The sequence below is a fragment of the Microcaecilia unicolor genome, chromosome 10 (assembly GCF_901765095.1).
Source record: "Microcaecilia unicolor chromosome 10, aMicUni1.1, whole genome shotgun sequence".
NCBI lineage: Eukaryota > Metazoa > Chordata > Amphibia > Gymnophiona > Siphonopidae > Microcaecilia > Microcaecilia unicolor.
Window position 1 is genome coordinate 146,242,917 of NC_044040.1, and position 16,408 is coordinate 146,259,324.

At 42.4% G+C, this 16,408-nt stretch overlaps 1 protein-coding gene across 1 annotated transcript in view; it reads left to right on the forward strand.

Moving 5' to 3' along the window:
- DGKD (diacylglycerol kinase delta) overlaps positions 1 to 16,408 on the forward strand; it is a 327,912-nt gene that overhangs the window by 271,576 nt on the left and 39,928 nt on the right. Inside the window, 5 exon segments of the mRNA XM_030217200.1 lie at positions 1,641 to 1,751; positions 2,215 to 2,311; positions 3,246 to 3,353; positions 3,603 to 3,716; positions 15,896 to 16,030. Coding sequence (XP_030073060.1) covers positions 1,641 to 1,751; positions 2,215 to 2,311; positions 3,246 to 3,353; positions 3,603 to 3,716; positions 15,896 to 16,030 — 565 coding nt within the window.

The following is a 16,408-nucleotide window of genomic DNA, read 5'->3' on the forward strand; positions in this document are numbered from 1 at the left end:
CTATAATGCTTTATAGGGCATAGTAGGGCAAAACAATGCAGTATTATACAATACAATATTCCAACAAAGCATCATTGGCATCATGGAGTCTGATGGCATTGAGTGAATGAATCAGATTTTTGACTGCAATTATAGCTCCTGAAGAAGTGATACAAATTACAACATGGGGCTCCTTGTAGAACTGCAGTCGGTTTTATTTGTCTCAGCTAAGTGACTGATGATATTTCAGAAAAGATTTTGTTGGTTTTTTGGATGTTTATTTTGGAGCATGTTTTGAAATACAATATTTGCTTTATAGACATATTTTGAGGTTTTGATACGGCATTATCACAAAATCCAAGCCTGAACTGAATAAAACCTAACTCTCTATACTTGACTACAAAGGCTCACTCTACCACGAACGAACTCTAACGCAATACCACCCTACCACTTATTCCAAGTATGCACTCCTTATACCTGACTGCTCAATCTACTATATCAATTAAGACCTTTACTGTAATACCACTGTATCTCTCACTCCGGAAATGGCGATTGTCATGAAGGAACAATGTAAGCCCCATTGAGCCTGCAAATAGGTGGGATACAAATGCAATAAATAAATAAAACAGCTGTGGCTAAATCAAATGACTCGATGGTGCCGAAAAAGGGGCAAAGCACCAGAGAAAAATGAAGGGAAGAACCTGACCGAAGCTCATTTCCAAATGCAGCCTACTGAGCGCGTTAAAATAAAGGAAATCTAGATAAAGTGGAAAATAAACTAAAAATATAAGGGAAAGGAGGAAGAATACTGCGAACGGGGTACAAAATAAAGTAAAAGAGAAACCAGGAAGGCACAAAAAGAAGCTCTTGTTAGAAAACCGAACCGGCAGCTTTGAGGAGAGAAGAGAAAAATGTGTCTATTCCTCACCGCGGAAAAAACAACTGATGGTCCCGTGCTCTCGTGGTGGGCGGGAAGGCATTCACGCATGCGCGTTGGAGTGCAACTCATGCTCCAAAGAGCTCTGTAAAAGCTTGTCACAAGCTCCGGACCGTGCAATGTGGATCGTGTTACCCACATGTGAGAATCCTAGGTCTCCATGTCTTCAGAGAAAGTAAAATCCTCAAAACCAAGACCTATCGCTATGATGGCACTCCTAGGAGAATTCTGCCCTAAAGCCTTAAAAATCCTGCATAGTTAAATAGCATTTTTTCTCTATTGTATTTTAATTCATTATGGCTCAAAAGAGAGCAGTTATATTGTGTTATTGTGACAAAAGTGTTGCAGGATTTTCAAATATTTTGTGCAGAATGTTTTAAAATTTTTTGCACAGAATTAAAAAAACCTTTTTTGTGCAGAATTCTCCCAGGAGTAATAATTACAGAAAGGGAGCAGACTAGGCTCTACAGACAGTCCACCCAGCTTTTTGGATGACCTGGAAGGAAAAACAGCTGTGGCTAAATCAAAAGACAACCTTTAATTTCTTTTAGTTTTTTTCGGCCCGTAAAAATGCTGGGTGGATTGATGATCTAAACAGAGAGAGAGCTGAGGGTGGAGGCCCTGCTGAGTTCATATCTGTCAGTGATCAGTCCTGGTTCATTTCAATACAGCGAAAAGACCATCTATGAGAAATAAAATTTATTGATTTTTTTTTATTTTATAGTGACTGCTACACTGAAAAGTGTGTCATGAACAATTATTTTGGAATTGGATTGGATGCCAAAATTTCCTTGGACTTTAACAACAAACGAGATGAACATCCTGAAAAATGCAGGTATAGGTGCCAGGACTGTGAGATTTAAGAAACCCAATTAAATAAAGTTATTTTAGAACATAAGGGGTTAACCTTTACTTGCATGTTCCTTCTCGATTGTTGCTCAGGTGTCAGATTTGCTCACAACCGTTGATTACTACTTTCATAATTCACAATCCAGTGCGTGTGACCAGAGACCAGAGCTGCTTTTGTGTGTCATTTGTTGATCTCTACAGTACAGAATGGAGAATGTAGTGACAGCAGCTGGCCTTACGGAGTCTAAAGGGGGTTTGGACAGATTCCTGAGGGAAAAGTCCATTGAACATTATTAATTTTTTTCTTTTGGGGGGGGGGGGGGGGGGGGGTTGCCGGGTTCTTGAAGCCTGGATTGGCTGCTGTCGTAGACAGGATGTTGGGCTTGATGGACCACTGGTCTTTTCCCAGTATGGCAGTGCTTATGTTCTTATGTTCACTCTTCTTTCAGGAGTCGTACAAAGAACATGATGTGGTATGGTGTTCTGGGGACCAAGGAACTGTTGCACCGTACCTACAAGAACTTGGAACAGAAAGTGCTGTTAGAGGTGAGAAGGCTACTTGTAATTTTAAAGCTCTCTATTAGTGGTATGGTTAGTCTCTCAGTTTAGCCTTTTCAACTAAAGCAGCCTCTGTCATTGGCATGCTCTGTACGTCAACTCATGCTTTGACATCAGTGTCATTCAACTCTTTCTATACCCCTTGATTTAATAACTCATCCTAAGCTGTGTCATTGCTTTCAGGCCTTCAACCATATAGCCCCTTTATCATCTATATCTGTGTTTTCAACCCAAATATACCCTGTCAATAGTGTCACCATATCTAGAATCTGCCTTGCTATGATGTCTTTAATCTAACCATCTCTCAGCAGTCCCTCTACTGATCAACCCAAACTCTCGTCTTTTGTCACCATCTCTGCTCTGTCATTGTTTCCACTTCTGTCACCTGCCCAAATACTTGTCTGCTTTAACCACCTCTGCTTCCATTCACTGTGCCCAAACTCTGTTCTTTATTGGTAATTTCTAAATTTCAGACTGGTAAGCATATATTTCAAAAGATTAACTAATATAGTAATCATGTGTAGGAAGTATCTCAAAGTAATCAGTTTGAAGTTGTGGCATATGTCTGCTCTTCCTCCTTTGTTCCTTTAACCCAGTGGTTCTCAAACCTGCTCCTGTAGGCACCACAGTCAGTCATGTTTTCAGGATACCGATAGTGAATATTCATGAGAGAGATTTGCTTGCACTGCCTTCACTGCATGCAAATCTCTCTCATGAATGTTGATTGTAGATATCCTGAAAACCTGACTGGCTGGGGTGTCTCCAGGATCAAGTCTGGGAACCACTACTTTAACTCTTTATTTTTCTCTTCATTTTCTCTTTCCTTTCTTTCCTTTCTTTCTTTCTTTCTTTTCTTTTCTTTTCTTTTTCCCTGCTGACTACCTCTTGTTTTTCCTCTTTTCTTGCTTTCTGTTTTCTGCAGTGTGATGGGCGTCCAATCCCACTGCCAAGTCTTCAGGGAATTGCTGTTCTGAACATCCCTAGCTATGCAGGTGGCACCAACTTTTGGGGAGGCACCAAGGAAGATGATGTGAGTATCTGTTACACTGAAAATATGGTGAGAAGGCTGGAGGCCTGGGTTTTTTAATTTTTTAATTTTAATTTTTTTTTTTTTTATTTAACTCATTTGCAAGTGAAAGTTACTATTTGGAAATTTTCCTGTTTAATTTGCCTCTGCCCAGAGTCCTAGATGTTGGGATGGTTGATTTAGGCATTTTCCCTTTAACTCTCATTTCTTCCCTCATTCTCTTTGTCTCTTCTGTCCTGTTTTCCTTTCCAGACCTTTGCAGCACCCTCCTTTGATGATAAAATCCTTGAAGTGGTTGCAGTATTTGGCAGTATGCAGATGGCTGTATCTCGGGTGATCAGACTACAACATCATCGTATTGCACAGGTACACACCCACAATCTCTGTGTAAGACTTCTATAGCTTACAGGTACACAGCTACATGCTCTGCATGGGGGGATCCTGTAGTCTGTGCATACACAATCAAACCTTACACAATGATCTTGTATCTGGCAAATGGTCACAAGATCTGCATATCTGCTCTGTCTTGCAGGTATACAGCTACATAGACCGCATAAAGATACTGTATTCTACAAGTGCATGGCCACAAGCTCTGCACAGGGATCCTGTATTCTACAGTATACAGCCAGTAAGAGGATGGCCTAGATTTGGAGGTGAAAGGGTCTATTTTTAAAAAGGCATGTCTATGGCACTTATTTTCAAACCATATGGATGTTCCAAAATCCTGAAATGGGCGTCCATGTGCTTGAAACATCCAAGGACATGGATTATTATTAAAAACAAAATTGCAGGGCACATCCAAGGACATGGATTACTGAGACCGAGTCAGCACGGCTTTTGTGTGGGGAAACCTTGCCTGACCAATTTACTTCAATTCTTTGAAGGAGTAAACAAACATGTGGACAAAGGGAAGCTGGTTGATATTGTGTATCTGGATTTTCAAAAGGCGTATGACAAGGTACCTCATGTAAGGCTTCAGAGGAAATTGGAGGGTCATGGGATAGGAGGAAAAGTCCTATTGTGGATTAAAAACTGGTTGAAGGATAGGAAACAGAGAGTGGGGTTAAATGGGCAGTATTCACAATGGAGAAGGGTAGTTAGTGGGGTTCCTCAGGGGTCTGTGCTAGGACCACTGCTTTTTAATATATTTATAAATGATTTAGAGATGGGAGTAACTAGCGAGGTAATTAAATTTGCTGATGACACAAAGTTATTCAAAGTCGTTAACTCGCGACAGGATTGTGAAAAATTACAGAAGGACCTTACGAGAAGGACCTGGGAGACTGGGCGGCTAGATGGCAGATGACGTTTAATGTGAGCAAGTGCAAGGTGATGCATGTGGGAAAAAAGAACCCGAATTATAGGTACATCATGCAAGGTTCCACGTTAGGAGTTACAGACCAAGAAAGGGATCTGGGTGTCGTCGTCGATAATACACTGAAACCTTTTGCTCAGTGTGCTGCTGCGGCTCGGAAAACAAATAGAATGTTGAGTATTATTAGGAAAGGTATGGAAAACAGGTGTGAGGATGTTATAATGCCGTTATATCGCTCCATGGTGCGACCTCACCTTGAGTATTGTGTTCAATTCTGGTCGCTGCATCTCAAGAAAGATATAGTGGAATTGGTAAAGATGCAGCGAAGGGCGACTAAAATGATAGCGGGGATGGGACGACTTCCCTATGAAGAAAGACTAAGGAGGCTAGGGCTTTTCAGCTTGGAGAAGAGACGGCTGAGGGGAGACATGATTGAGGTATATAAAATAATGAGTGGAGTGGAACAGGTGGATGTGAAGCGTCTGTTCACCCGTTCCAAAAATACTAGGACTAGGGGGCATGCGATGAAACTACAGTGTAGTAAATTTAAAACAAATCGGAGAAAATTTTTCTTCACCCAACGCGTAATTAAACTCTAGAATTCGTTGCTGGAGAACGTGGTGAAGGCGGTTAGCTTGGCAGAGTTTAAAAAGGGGTTAGATGGTTTCCTAAAGGACAAGTCCATAAACCGCTACTAAATGGACTTGGGAAAAATCCACAATTCCAGGAATAACATGTATAAAATGTTTGTACATTTGGGAAGCTTGCCAGGTGCCCTTGACCTGGATTGGCCGCTGTCGTGGACAGGATGCTGGGCTCGATGGACCCTTGGTCTTTTCCCAGTGTGGCATTACTTATGTACTTAAATCCTAGTTTTGCAAAAGCAGGATTTGGATGTCTGACACTGCCATACACATACATCTAAATAGCAAGGGGGCGTGTTTTGGACAGGGCTAGGGAGACCCCAGTATTAGGATGTCCAACAACGATTACTGAAGCGGCAGAAACATCCAAGTCTATAAAGAAAGATGTCCTTATTTAGACATGTTTCAGAAACGTCCAGGGTACAAAAAGGTGTTCTGATTGAGCAGTTGTCCACTGGAGGGATTAAGGCATGACACCTCCTTGCAAGTGGTTGCTGTCTCCATGATAGCTTCAGGTATTATAGACATTATTAACAAAGTAGGGAGCAAGTCTGAGGAGTAGCCTTGTGGTTAGCTCAGTGGACTGTAAATCAAGGGACCCAGGTTCAAATGCCACTTTAACTCTTTTATTTTTTTTTTTATTACGAGCCCTCCAGGAACAAACAAATACTTATTGTACTTAGATACATAAGCCACCTGCAAGCCTGAAGGCTACTGAAGTGTTGTACATTCAGGTACAGTAGGTATTTTTCTGTTCCTGGAGGGCTCACAATTACAAAATAAGAGTTAAAGTGGGATTTGACCCTGGGTCCGTTGGTTTAGAGTCCACTGCAGTAACCGCTAGGCTTCCCCTCTGCACTGTATGGAGATCTTTGTGACCAATGCTGCCATACAGATGTCTGCCCCCTGTTTCCCCTGTTCATAATTTGTAAAATGGCTATTCTCCGAGGACAAAACAGGCTGTCGAATTCTCACAGCTGGTGTCGTCATCTGACGGAGCCCAGTGTGGATGCTGACTAGCGAGAAAGTAGCGTCCCACCGCACATGCGCTGGTGTCTTCCCACCTGATGTATGAGCATGGGTCCCTCAGTCTTTGTTTTTTTTGCGGAGCAGGGAGTACACATCATTGTGTTCTCCTCACAGTTCTTTCTAATAGTGCCTTCCTGTGCAGGTTTTCCAGTCTGTTCAGATAATTTTTTTCTTTTCTACCTGTTTCTTCAATTTCCCTTTAATTTTTTTTTTTTTTTTTAGTTTTTTTGGCCCTTAAAATTTCCTTTATTTTTTGCATGTTGCTAGGCCCCTTTTTAGGCTGGAGCTTCACTCTCAATTTGAACACTGCCTCCTTTTCTGGTTCAAAATTGATGAGTTCAATTTGGCCATGACCCTTTTCTCAATGTCCAAGAAGACCCCCAGTGGCTTCACATTTTGTTGAATAGATTGAAATCAATTGGTATTGATGGTACTGTGTTGGGATGGTTTGCTTGTTCATTCCTTAATGGGAGGCAATTCAGTATAAGTCAAGTGAATGATAAATCTGGTTTTGTTCATCTGAATACAGGGATTCCTCAGGGATCATGTTTATCAGCGGTCTTATTTAATATCTTTTTATTGCCTTTATGTAGATTGTTGAACTGTTTGAATATTGATTTCAAGATATATGCAGATGATATTCAATTTTTGGTAACCTTTAAAACTACGATAGATGCTACCTTTAACAAGTTAAGATTATATTTACAATCTATTCAGACTTGGATGAAAGCAAATCATTTAAAATTAAATGTAGCAAAACCTCAGATTCTTTTACGTTCTAGTTTTGAGGATATTGATGTGCCTTTAGAATTTGTTTTTGGTTCATCTACTATTAAGATCTTAAATAAGATACAGAATCTAGGGGTAGATCATGGATTCTGATTTGAATTTAAAATGGCATGTGCAAAAGGTGATTAAAGATGTTTTAACTTTGCTTGGATATAATAACTTTAGAAAAGTGATTCAGAGTATCATTACTCCTTGTGTCGACTATTGTAACAGATTAATGCTTGGTTTAAAAAAGACTCAATTGTGAGCTTTACAAGTAGCTCAATATGCGGTTGCAAGATTGTTAGCAGGAAAATCTAAATGTGAACATATAACTCCGACATTGAGAGAATTACATTGGCTACCGGTTCAACAAAGAATTAAATTCCAAGGTATTAAGTTTAATGTTCAAGGTGCAAAATAGACTAGTGTCCCCTGTCCTGGCATCAAAATTGCATTTGTACCAACCTAGACAATCATTGAGATCAGGAGAGCAACGCTTGTTTGATGTAATTTCTTATCATGCTATCAAATTGGAAGAATACAGAAACATAATTTTATTTATAGTTGGTACAATGTTATAGAATAAAATTCCAAAACGATTGAGAGAAGTTAAAGTCTTGACTTATTTTAAGAAAGAAATTAAAACCTTGATGTTGATATATTTTAGCAGTGGAGCAGTGAGAATGATGTATATTGATAAGTAGATTATAATCAACTTACCAATATACATCATTGTGTGTCTTGAGTTTTGTGGTACCGTTGTAAAATTTGTATAAATTGTTTTATTATGTATGTAAACCTGTAATCCGCTTAGAACTTTGGCAATAGTGCGGAATATAAATATTTTATGTTTAAACAATTTTTATTAAACATCAATAAAATAATACAACCATAATCTTGTACAAATTGTTAATTTTTGTTTCCCAATACAGTACCCCCCCTTCCCAACATACTTATGTTTCATCAGTTTTATGAAAAACGGTATACACTTTTATCAATAGTATATAGTGTAATAAATACAGCCAATCATTAAGTCCCATCATATTCAAACAACAACCAGTTTGAACCTTCTACTTTCAACTTACTTTGTTAGATCCTTTATCCAACCCCCCCTCCGAATATAAATATTTTAATAAATTTTAAAAATTGGTGCATCGGGTGCCTTGAACCTGACCACAAACCTAACTCTTGTTCTCTGTTTGAAAATACAACTGAGGATACAGAAGGTGTGGCAGGTTTAACAGGAGGAGCTTTTTGGCTCCTCAATGGACGATACATTGCACCAGAAGCATCAATCTTGATGACTGCCAAGATTTCAGCTTCCACTGGGTATGCACTAGCATAGAGGAGGTCTCCACCTATCTCGACATCGGACTTTGAGAGTAGGCCCTGGGACTAGTCAGCATTGGACCAGACACCGAAGGCATGTACAGGTTCCTTGGCACCAAAGGACTGCAATGCTGCGCATTTGGGGAAGCCCAAGAAGCATAAGCATTGGTCCTCCTTGATGCACGGTGCCGGGAGCACCGGGGCATTGGCATCACTGATACCTGAGAAGCACTTTCACTGGGAGGAGTGCTCCTCCTCCTTGGAAGAGGTGCCGGTGCACAAATCTCCTAGAAGCCAGGCCTCTCCTCTGGCTCCCCCGCCTTTGCTGATGCCTTCCTTTGATGAGCGGTTCCGAGCCATGCTAAGAGAGGAGCTGTTGCAGATGCTGCAGTTGCAGATCGCTCGGCTATCAAGGGCGCTTGTGCCATCTGTGGATCAAACCCAGTTTCTTCCTAAGGCTTCTTCCATGCTGGTGCAAAGATACTTGATGCTGGCACCTCAAAGGGTGTTACCCTTGACCTCGGCACATATAGTAACACTCTCGATATTGGGGGAGGAAGGTTCCATGGAGTCAGAGAGTAGGGCTGTACCTCAGTGCTCTTTGGGGCGTGGACATAGATCCATTGAGTCGAGGCAGGCACAGATCATTCAGTACAACCTGAGTAGTGAAGTCTGAATGGGACCGCTCATGGGATTTATTTATTTAATTTATTGTGCACATTTGATTTACCGCACAAAAGCCTACACATAGGCAACAAGGCGGTTTAGAGTAAAACAAAGTGATTAAAAAGATAAAGCCTACACAGAGGCAACTGAGTAAATTACAGTAAGAAAATAAAGCTAAACAAGTTTAAAAGCAGAGCATCAAAGTGGAAAGCAGGTGGAAACAAGACATAGACTGTGAAGTATTTTAAAAAGGCAGTGACCAGGGTAGCACACAAAGGAGATTAGGTTGAGGGAGAAAAGCAAGTAGAAAAGAGATGGATTTTAAGAGCTTGCTTAAAAATAGGGAAGGAGGTTTGATTCCTTATAAAGAGCAATAGGTTGTTCCAAAGCTTTGGACCAATGTAACGAAAGGAAGAGTCACGGGAGGAGGAGAGACGAAGTTGCGTGGGTGAGGGCAAAACCAGAAGATCAGCAGAGCAGAGGCATCAAAGGGGTGCATAGGGGATGAGGAGATTGTTGAGATAGGCAGGGGCAGAGGGAGATCTTGACTTATAGACCAGAAGTAAAATCTTGTATGTGATACAGGCTGAGACAGATAAACAATGTTCAGAGCGGAGAAGGGGGGATGGATGACGTGATTGAAATACTGAGAATTGTGAAGTTTAACCTCTGTGGACTGAACCAATTGAAGATGCTTAAGGGAAGTGAGAGGAAGACTGGCATAAAGAGAATTACTGTAATCTAGATGAGAGATAAGAAGGGCTAAGCAAGAGGACGAAAATGAGACCCAAATGCTGAGCGGGCATGGTGAAGTGCAAAACAGAAGGAATGAAGCACAAAATCAACTTAGAGAGAATAGTGGTCATCACTCATCACAAGCAGGTACTTCTAGAGGAAATCCCTGCCCTTCTACAGGCCAATGCAGATTGAACCCATTCCACCAGGGGAAGAAGGGAAGGGATTTTATTCCAGGGACATGCTTGTGCACAAGAAAATGGAAAGATTTTGTCCCATTTTAGACCTAAGGCCCCTGAACAAATTCCTGGTCAAAGAAGGATGATTTCCCTGGGCACCCTTTTCCCCATGATTCAGGAAAGCAATTGTCTATGGACTTGAAGGATGCCTATACCCACGTTTTGATACTTGTCAGACACAGGAACTATCTCAGATTTTGAATAGGGAAACACTGTTCCCAGTATCGCGTACTGCTGTTTGGCCTCGCGTAAGCTCCCAGGGTCTTCACCAAATTTCTAACGGTAATAGCAGCATATCTATGCAGGCTGGGAGTATATGTTTCTTTATCTGGACGATTGGCTGGTCAAGAGCACATCACAGGAGGGGTAGGTGTCAGAGTCAATGCGCCTAACTATTTGGGTGTTGAAGGATTTATCATAAACTACCCCAAGTCCCACCTTCTCCCAGTACAGTGATTGGAATACATAGGCGCTCTGCTAGATGTATTGCAGGCTCAGGCTTTTTTCCCACAAGCGAGAGCAGACTCTTTTTATCAGAGCTCACCTCACAAGTCTGAAGCAGCATGCAGGTCACAGCTTGGCAAATGTTGAGATTGATGGGCCATGTGGCCTCAACAGTGCATGTCACGCCCATGGAACATCTTTACTTGAGAGAAGCCCAGGGGACCCTAGCTTCCCAGTGGTCTCAAGTGGCTGGGAACCTAGCAGATGTCATCCAGATTCCTCCAGAGTTGACTCATACCCTTCTCTGGTGGACAATTCGGACATATTTGACTGTGGTAGTACCATTCCAAATCCCACCTCCTTAGAAGGTGCTACTGCTAACAATGGATGCATCCAGCCTATGATGGGGAGCTCATGTAGATGTGCTCAGGAAGCAGATCTCTATATCAATCTTCTCAAGTTCAGGGCCATTTGGAATGCTCTAAAGGCTTTCAGAGATGAGCTGCAAAACCAAATGATTTTTATCCAAACTGACAATCAGGTTGCAGTATTTTATATAAACAAGTAGGAGAGTACATGATCCCTACCCCTTGTGTCCAGAAGCAGTGGGGATGTGGCAATGGGCCCTCCTTCATGGGATGGACCTCCGAGCTACATATCTCCCAGGAAAGGACACCTGCTTGGTGGACAGACTGAGCAGGATTTTGCAACTGCATGAATAGTTTCAAGTTTATTATAAATCTTGATATACCGCTTAAAGAAAAGTGATTTACAGTAAACAATTCAAAATCAACAAGGAAAGGAATTACAATAAGAATAGGAAGGGAGAAATACATTTAGAACAGAGGAGGAATAACTAGGAGGAAGGAGCAAAAGCAGAGGACTATATGGATGTAGCCTGCAAGATCTTCCGAGAGTGGGGCACCCCCTTGGTGGATTGCTTTACCACTCATCTCAACAATAAGGTCCTCCAGTTCTGCTTCAGGCTCAGATCGCACAGCAGACTAGCATCAGATGCCTTTCTCCTAGATTGAAGGAATGGTCTTCTGTATACGCATCCTCCAATACCTGACATAGAGAAGACTGCTGAAACTGAAGCAAGAACAGGGAACTATGATCCTAATTCCACCTTACTGGGTGAGGCAGTTCTGGTTTTCTCTTCTTCTGGAGTTATCCTCCTAAGATTTGTGGAGATTAGACTGTTTTCTGACCCTCAGTACACAAAACGAGGGGTCTCTTCTACATCCCAATCTCCATTCCTTGGCCCTCACAGCTTGGATGTTGTGAGTATAGAATTTGAAACCATGGATTTGCTGGAGGGTGTCTCCCGCATCTTGCTGGCTTCCAGAAAAGTCTTCACTAAGAAGGCGTTGCTAATTTAAGTGGAGAAGGTTTTCTGTCTGGTGTGAGGGCAAAGCCTTGGAGTCCGTCTCTTGTCCTACACAAAAACTTCTTGAATGAAGTAATTCACCTGGAAAGTTGTGTTTCTGGTGGTGGTCACTTCAGTTTGCAGGGCCAGTAAGCTTCAGGCCCTAGTAGCTGACTCACCTTACACTAAAGTTTCACCACAATAGAGTAGCTCTCTGCACACTCCCTAAGTTCCTTCGTAAGTAGTTTTGGAGTTCCATCTTAGTCAGTCGTTCTATCAACATTTTTCCCAAAACCACATACCCATCTTAGCGAGAATGTACTGCATACCTTGGATTGCAAGCAAGCCTTAGCCTTCTTTCTGGAGTGGACTGAGGCCCATAGACAGTCCACCCAGCTTTTTGTTTCTTTTGACCCAAACAGGATGGGAGTATCCATCAGCAAACACCCAGTTTCCAATTGCCTAGCAGATTGCATCTCCTTTACATATGCCCAGGCTGGGCTGACTCTAGAGGGACATGTCAAGGCTGATAATGTCAGAGCCATGGCTACGTCGGTAGGCCACTTGAGGTCAGCCTCCATAGAGGAGATTTGCAAAGCTGTGATGTGGTCATCTGTCCACACATTCACATCTCATTACTGCCTTAAGCAGAATACCCGATGACGCAGCCGGTTCGGGCAAGGTGCCTACAATCGAACTCCACCCCTTTAGACCCAGTTTTCTTCTGTTCCAGGCTGCATGGCTGCATCTCCACAACTAGTAAACAAATTATTTCAGGTTGATTGAATAACGGGCCTCAACGTTTTGAGTCCCTATTGTGCTAGCATTGTTGTTTTCGGTGTGCCTGGTAACTAGGGATTCCCAGCTGCGAGAATATGACAGCCTGCTTGTCCTCGGAGAAAGCAAAGTTACTTACCTGTAGGGTGTTCTCCGAGGACAGCAAGCTAAGTATTCTCACATACCCTCCCATTTGCCCTTGGAGATGAATTCTTTAGCTTTTTTACAGTGACTGAGGGACCCATACGTCGGGCAGGGAGGCACCAGTGCATACGTGTTGTAAAACTGCTACAGAGTTCTTGATCTCACTAGTCAGTATCTGCACTGGGCTCTGTCAGATGATACCACCAGTTGTGAGAACACTTGGTCTGCTGTCTTCAGAGAACATCTGCTACAGGTGAGTAACTTTGCTGGACATCTTCAGTACGCACACGTCCATCTCACGTATTTTCAAACAGGAAATCTCAACATATTTCCTGTTCAGAAATACATGGAGATGGACTGGGATGTTCTGATGTGGACTTCCTTTTGAAAATGCCCCTCCATATGTCTTTATAAAATACTAGCACAAATCCTGCAGAAATTGTCTACATTGAAGATGTGGACATTTATTCGTGCTTGGGAACAAGCATAAATGTTAGTACATAAAGTTGCTCGTTTCAAAGCACCATAGACTTACATAATAACATATGTAACTTTGTAAGTCTATGTGCTTTGAAAATGAGTCTCAAAGTGTGTGTGTGTATGTATATATATTATGACTCTGCCCATGCTATTGCCTGGTACCTCATTGAATGAAGCCTGCTAGATATTTAAATATTCATATTGTATCCTTTTTTACCTTCTAGAAAGTATGAAGAGAGTTTTCAGTGACAAGCCAATTGCATAAATGTAGACATCTTACCTGCAATTTTATGTAGATTTTCAGCAGCACTATCAGTTTTAAATGACACTGTTGAAAATCCATGGATTAGAGAATCAATTTAATTTTATACCCACAATTTGCATGGCACCACTTAAATGGATAAGTTATTTGTTTAGCAGTTGAATATCACCACTTAAATAAAATCTTTTTGCCCAGCCCCAGATTGCTCCTGGCAACACCGTTTTTTTTAATGGAAAACTTTGGCCATTTAGAGGGGCATTTTCTACCAGGACGCCCATCTCTAAGGGCACCCATCTCTGAGGATGGCGCCACGTGGAGCAGGGCCAACCGTATTTTCGAACGAGATGGGCGTCCATCTTTCGTTTCAATAATACGGTTGGGGCTGGCCAAATGTCAGAGATGGCAGGGTTTGAGATGGCCGGCATCGGTTTTTGCCGATAATGGAAACCGAGGCCGGCGATCTCAAACCCGGCCAAATCCAAGGCATTTGGTCGTGGGAGGAGCCAGCATTTGTAGTGCACTGGTCCCCCTGACATGCCAGGACACCAACCGGGCACCCTAGGGGGCACTTCTAAAAAATAAAAATAGCTCCCAGATGCATAGCTCCCTTACTTTGGGTGCTGAGCCCCCCAACCCCCCCCCCCAAACCCACTCCCCACACCTATATACCACTACCATAGCCCTAAGGGGTGAAGGGGGGCACCTACATGTAGGTACAGTGGGTTTTGAAGGGCTCCCATTTTCCACCACAAGTGTAACAGGTAAGGGGGGGGGGGTGGGCCTGGGTCCGCCTGCCTGAAGTCCACTGCACCCACTAAAACTGCTCCAGGGACCTGTATACTGCTACGATGGACCTGAGTATGACATTAGAGGCTGGCAAAAAAGTTTTTAAAGTTGTTTTTTTTGAGGATGGGATGGGGTTAGTGACCACTGGGGGAGTCAGGGGAGGCGATCCCCGATTCCCTCCAGTGGTCATCTGGTCAGTTCGGACACTGTTTTGGGCCTTGGACCTGAAAAAACAAGGGACCAAATAAAGTGGACCAAATTCTCGCCAGGGACGCTCTTCTTTTTTCCATTATCAGCCGAGGGCGCCCATCTCTTAAGCACGCCCCAGCACACCCCTGTCCCGCCTTCGCTACCCTTCCGACACGCCTCCGGGAACTTTGGCCATCCCGGCGACGGAAAGCTGTTGGAGCCAGCCAAAATCGGCCGATTTGTGTCGGAAGATGGCCGGCGATCTCTTTCGAAAGTAAGCTGGTTAGTGATTTAAAAAGCCAGAGTTATCCATATATGTAGCCTGGATTATTTAATTAAAAAAAAAAAAAAAGCACTTAGGTGGTCAGTGGAGGAACAGAATCATTCCTCCTGTTGCAAGAGACTATCCAGTTTCATCAGTCTTATAAATGTTTTAAATATCATGTCTTGTATCCTTAGCTCCTTCAATCAGTATTTGGCCTTGTACAAAAGATCTGGGTTATTTTGAGAATCTTTTCTTTTCAGATTTCTTGCACCCAGATGGATTAAATATAGGAGGGGAGAGATGTATGCCAGGTGCTCAGATACACTTTAACGCTTTAACCAGATAGCACTGATTGTCAATGCTGTCTTGTTAGTTATCCATTAAAATTGGGCCAGATAAATCACTTTCCTAAACTGAACCAAAAAGTTAACTTTAGGACACCTGTGTATGTGATCCAGTTTAAATGGATAACTTTAACTGGATAGTGCTGATATTCTTCACCTCCATAATGATGATTGGTCCTTGGATTTATGTCCACAAGTATATGCTTTTGCTCTTTTTGGATTAAAGTATAGTTGTTAAAGCTTTATACAGCCATGAGCGCTGCACAGAGAATATATATCCTATCAATACATGATCAGAAGTTGTGCACAAGAATCAAAAATACACATACAGACTCAGGTTCAGATTCCAACATTCTCTGCAAGGAACATATTGCTTACATGCACAGTTGCCAGCTGTCTATAGAGAATGCTGTAGAAATTCCTCATTGCACCAGTACATGGTTATGTATTCTGTGCAGTGTTCTTATTTCTCATTGGCATGTATCCACAGGATCAGTACATATGCCAATAGAGTGGATACATGTATGCATATGTATTGTGCAGTGAGCTTTACATGAATACACTCGCATGGGTACACAACTGTTCCTTGCCATGATTATGCTGGGATCCTAGGTGTGCTGTGGAAGTTCAGACTGTACTTTCAGAACGGCTGCAAGTTGCTGAATATATTATCTTGTGACGCTGCTCTGCCTAGCTGCTGAGACCAAGTTGACATGCACACACTGTTCCTCTCTATCATCATGTTCTTATTACACAGTGTCGAATGGTGAAGATCACAATCCTGGGAGATGAAGGTGTACCTGTGCAGGTGGATGGAGAAGCCTGGATTCAGCCACCAGGATACATTCGTATAATCCACAAGAATCGAGCACAGACTCTAACTAGAGACAGGGTAAGAAAGGGAACATACTGCATGGGAGCCATTAATTATATCCCTCAGTGTCTCAAAAAACGCTGTCAGTACACAGAACGCTGTCGGTGCAGAAATACTACCCATATCAGAGATATTGTATCCTGCCTATTTGGTTACACATACATCTCTGAGAAAGTCACGAACAGGATTTTCTGACCCCTGAGGCAGGCGCTTGTGCACCGAAACACGGCCCCTGTCGGGTCATCACTCAATAAAGGAGGACATTGATTATCCCAATCCTGGAAGCCCAGTGTTGCTTTTTTCTGTTTCCGTATTATTTTGTATGCTGCTTTACCCTCTCTTTTGTGACTGTACATCCCTCAGAGAGCAGACAGAATAAATGCATCTTCTTCGGGG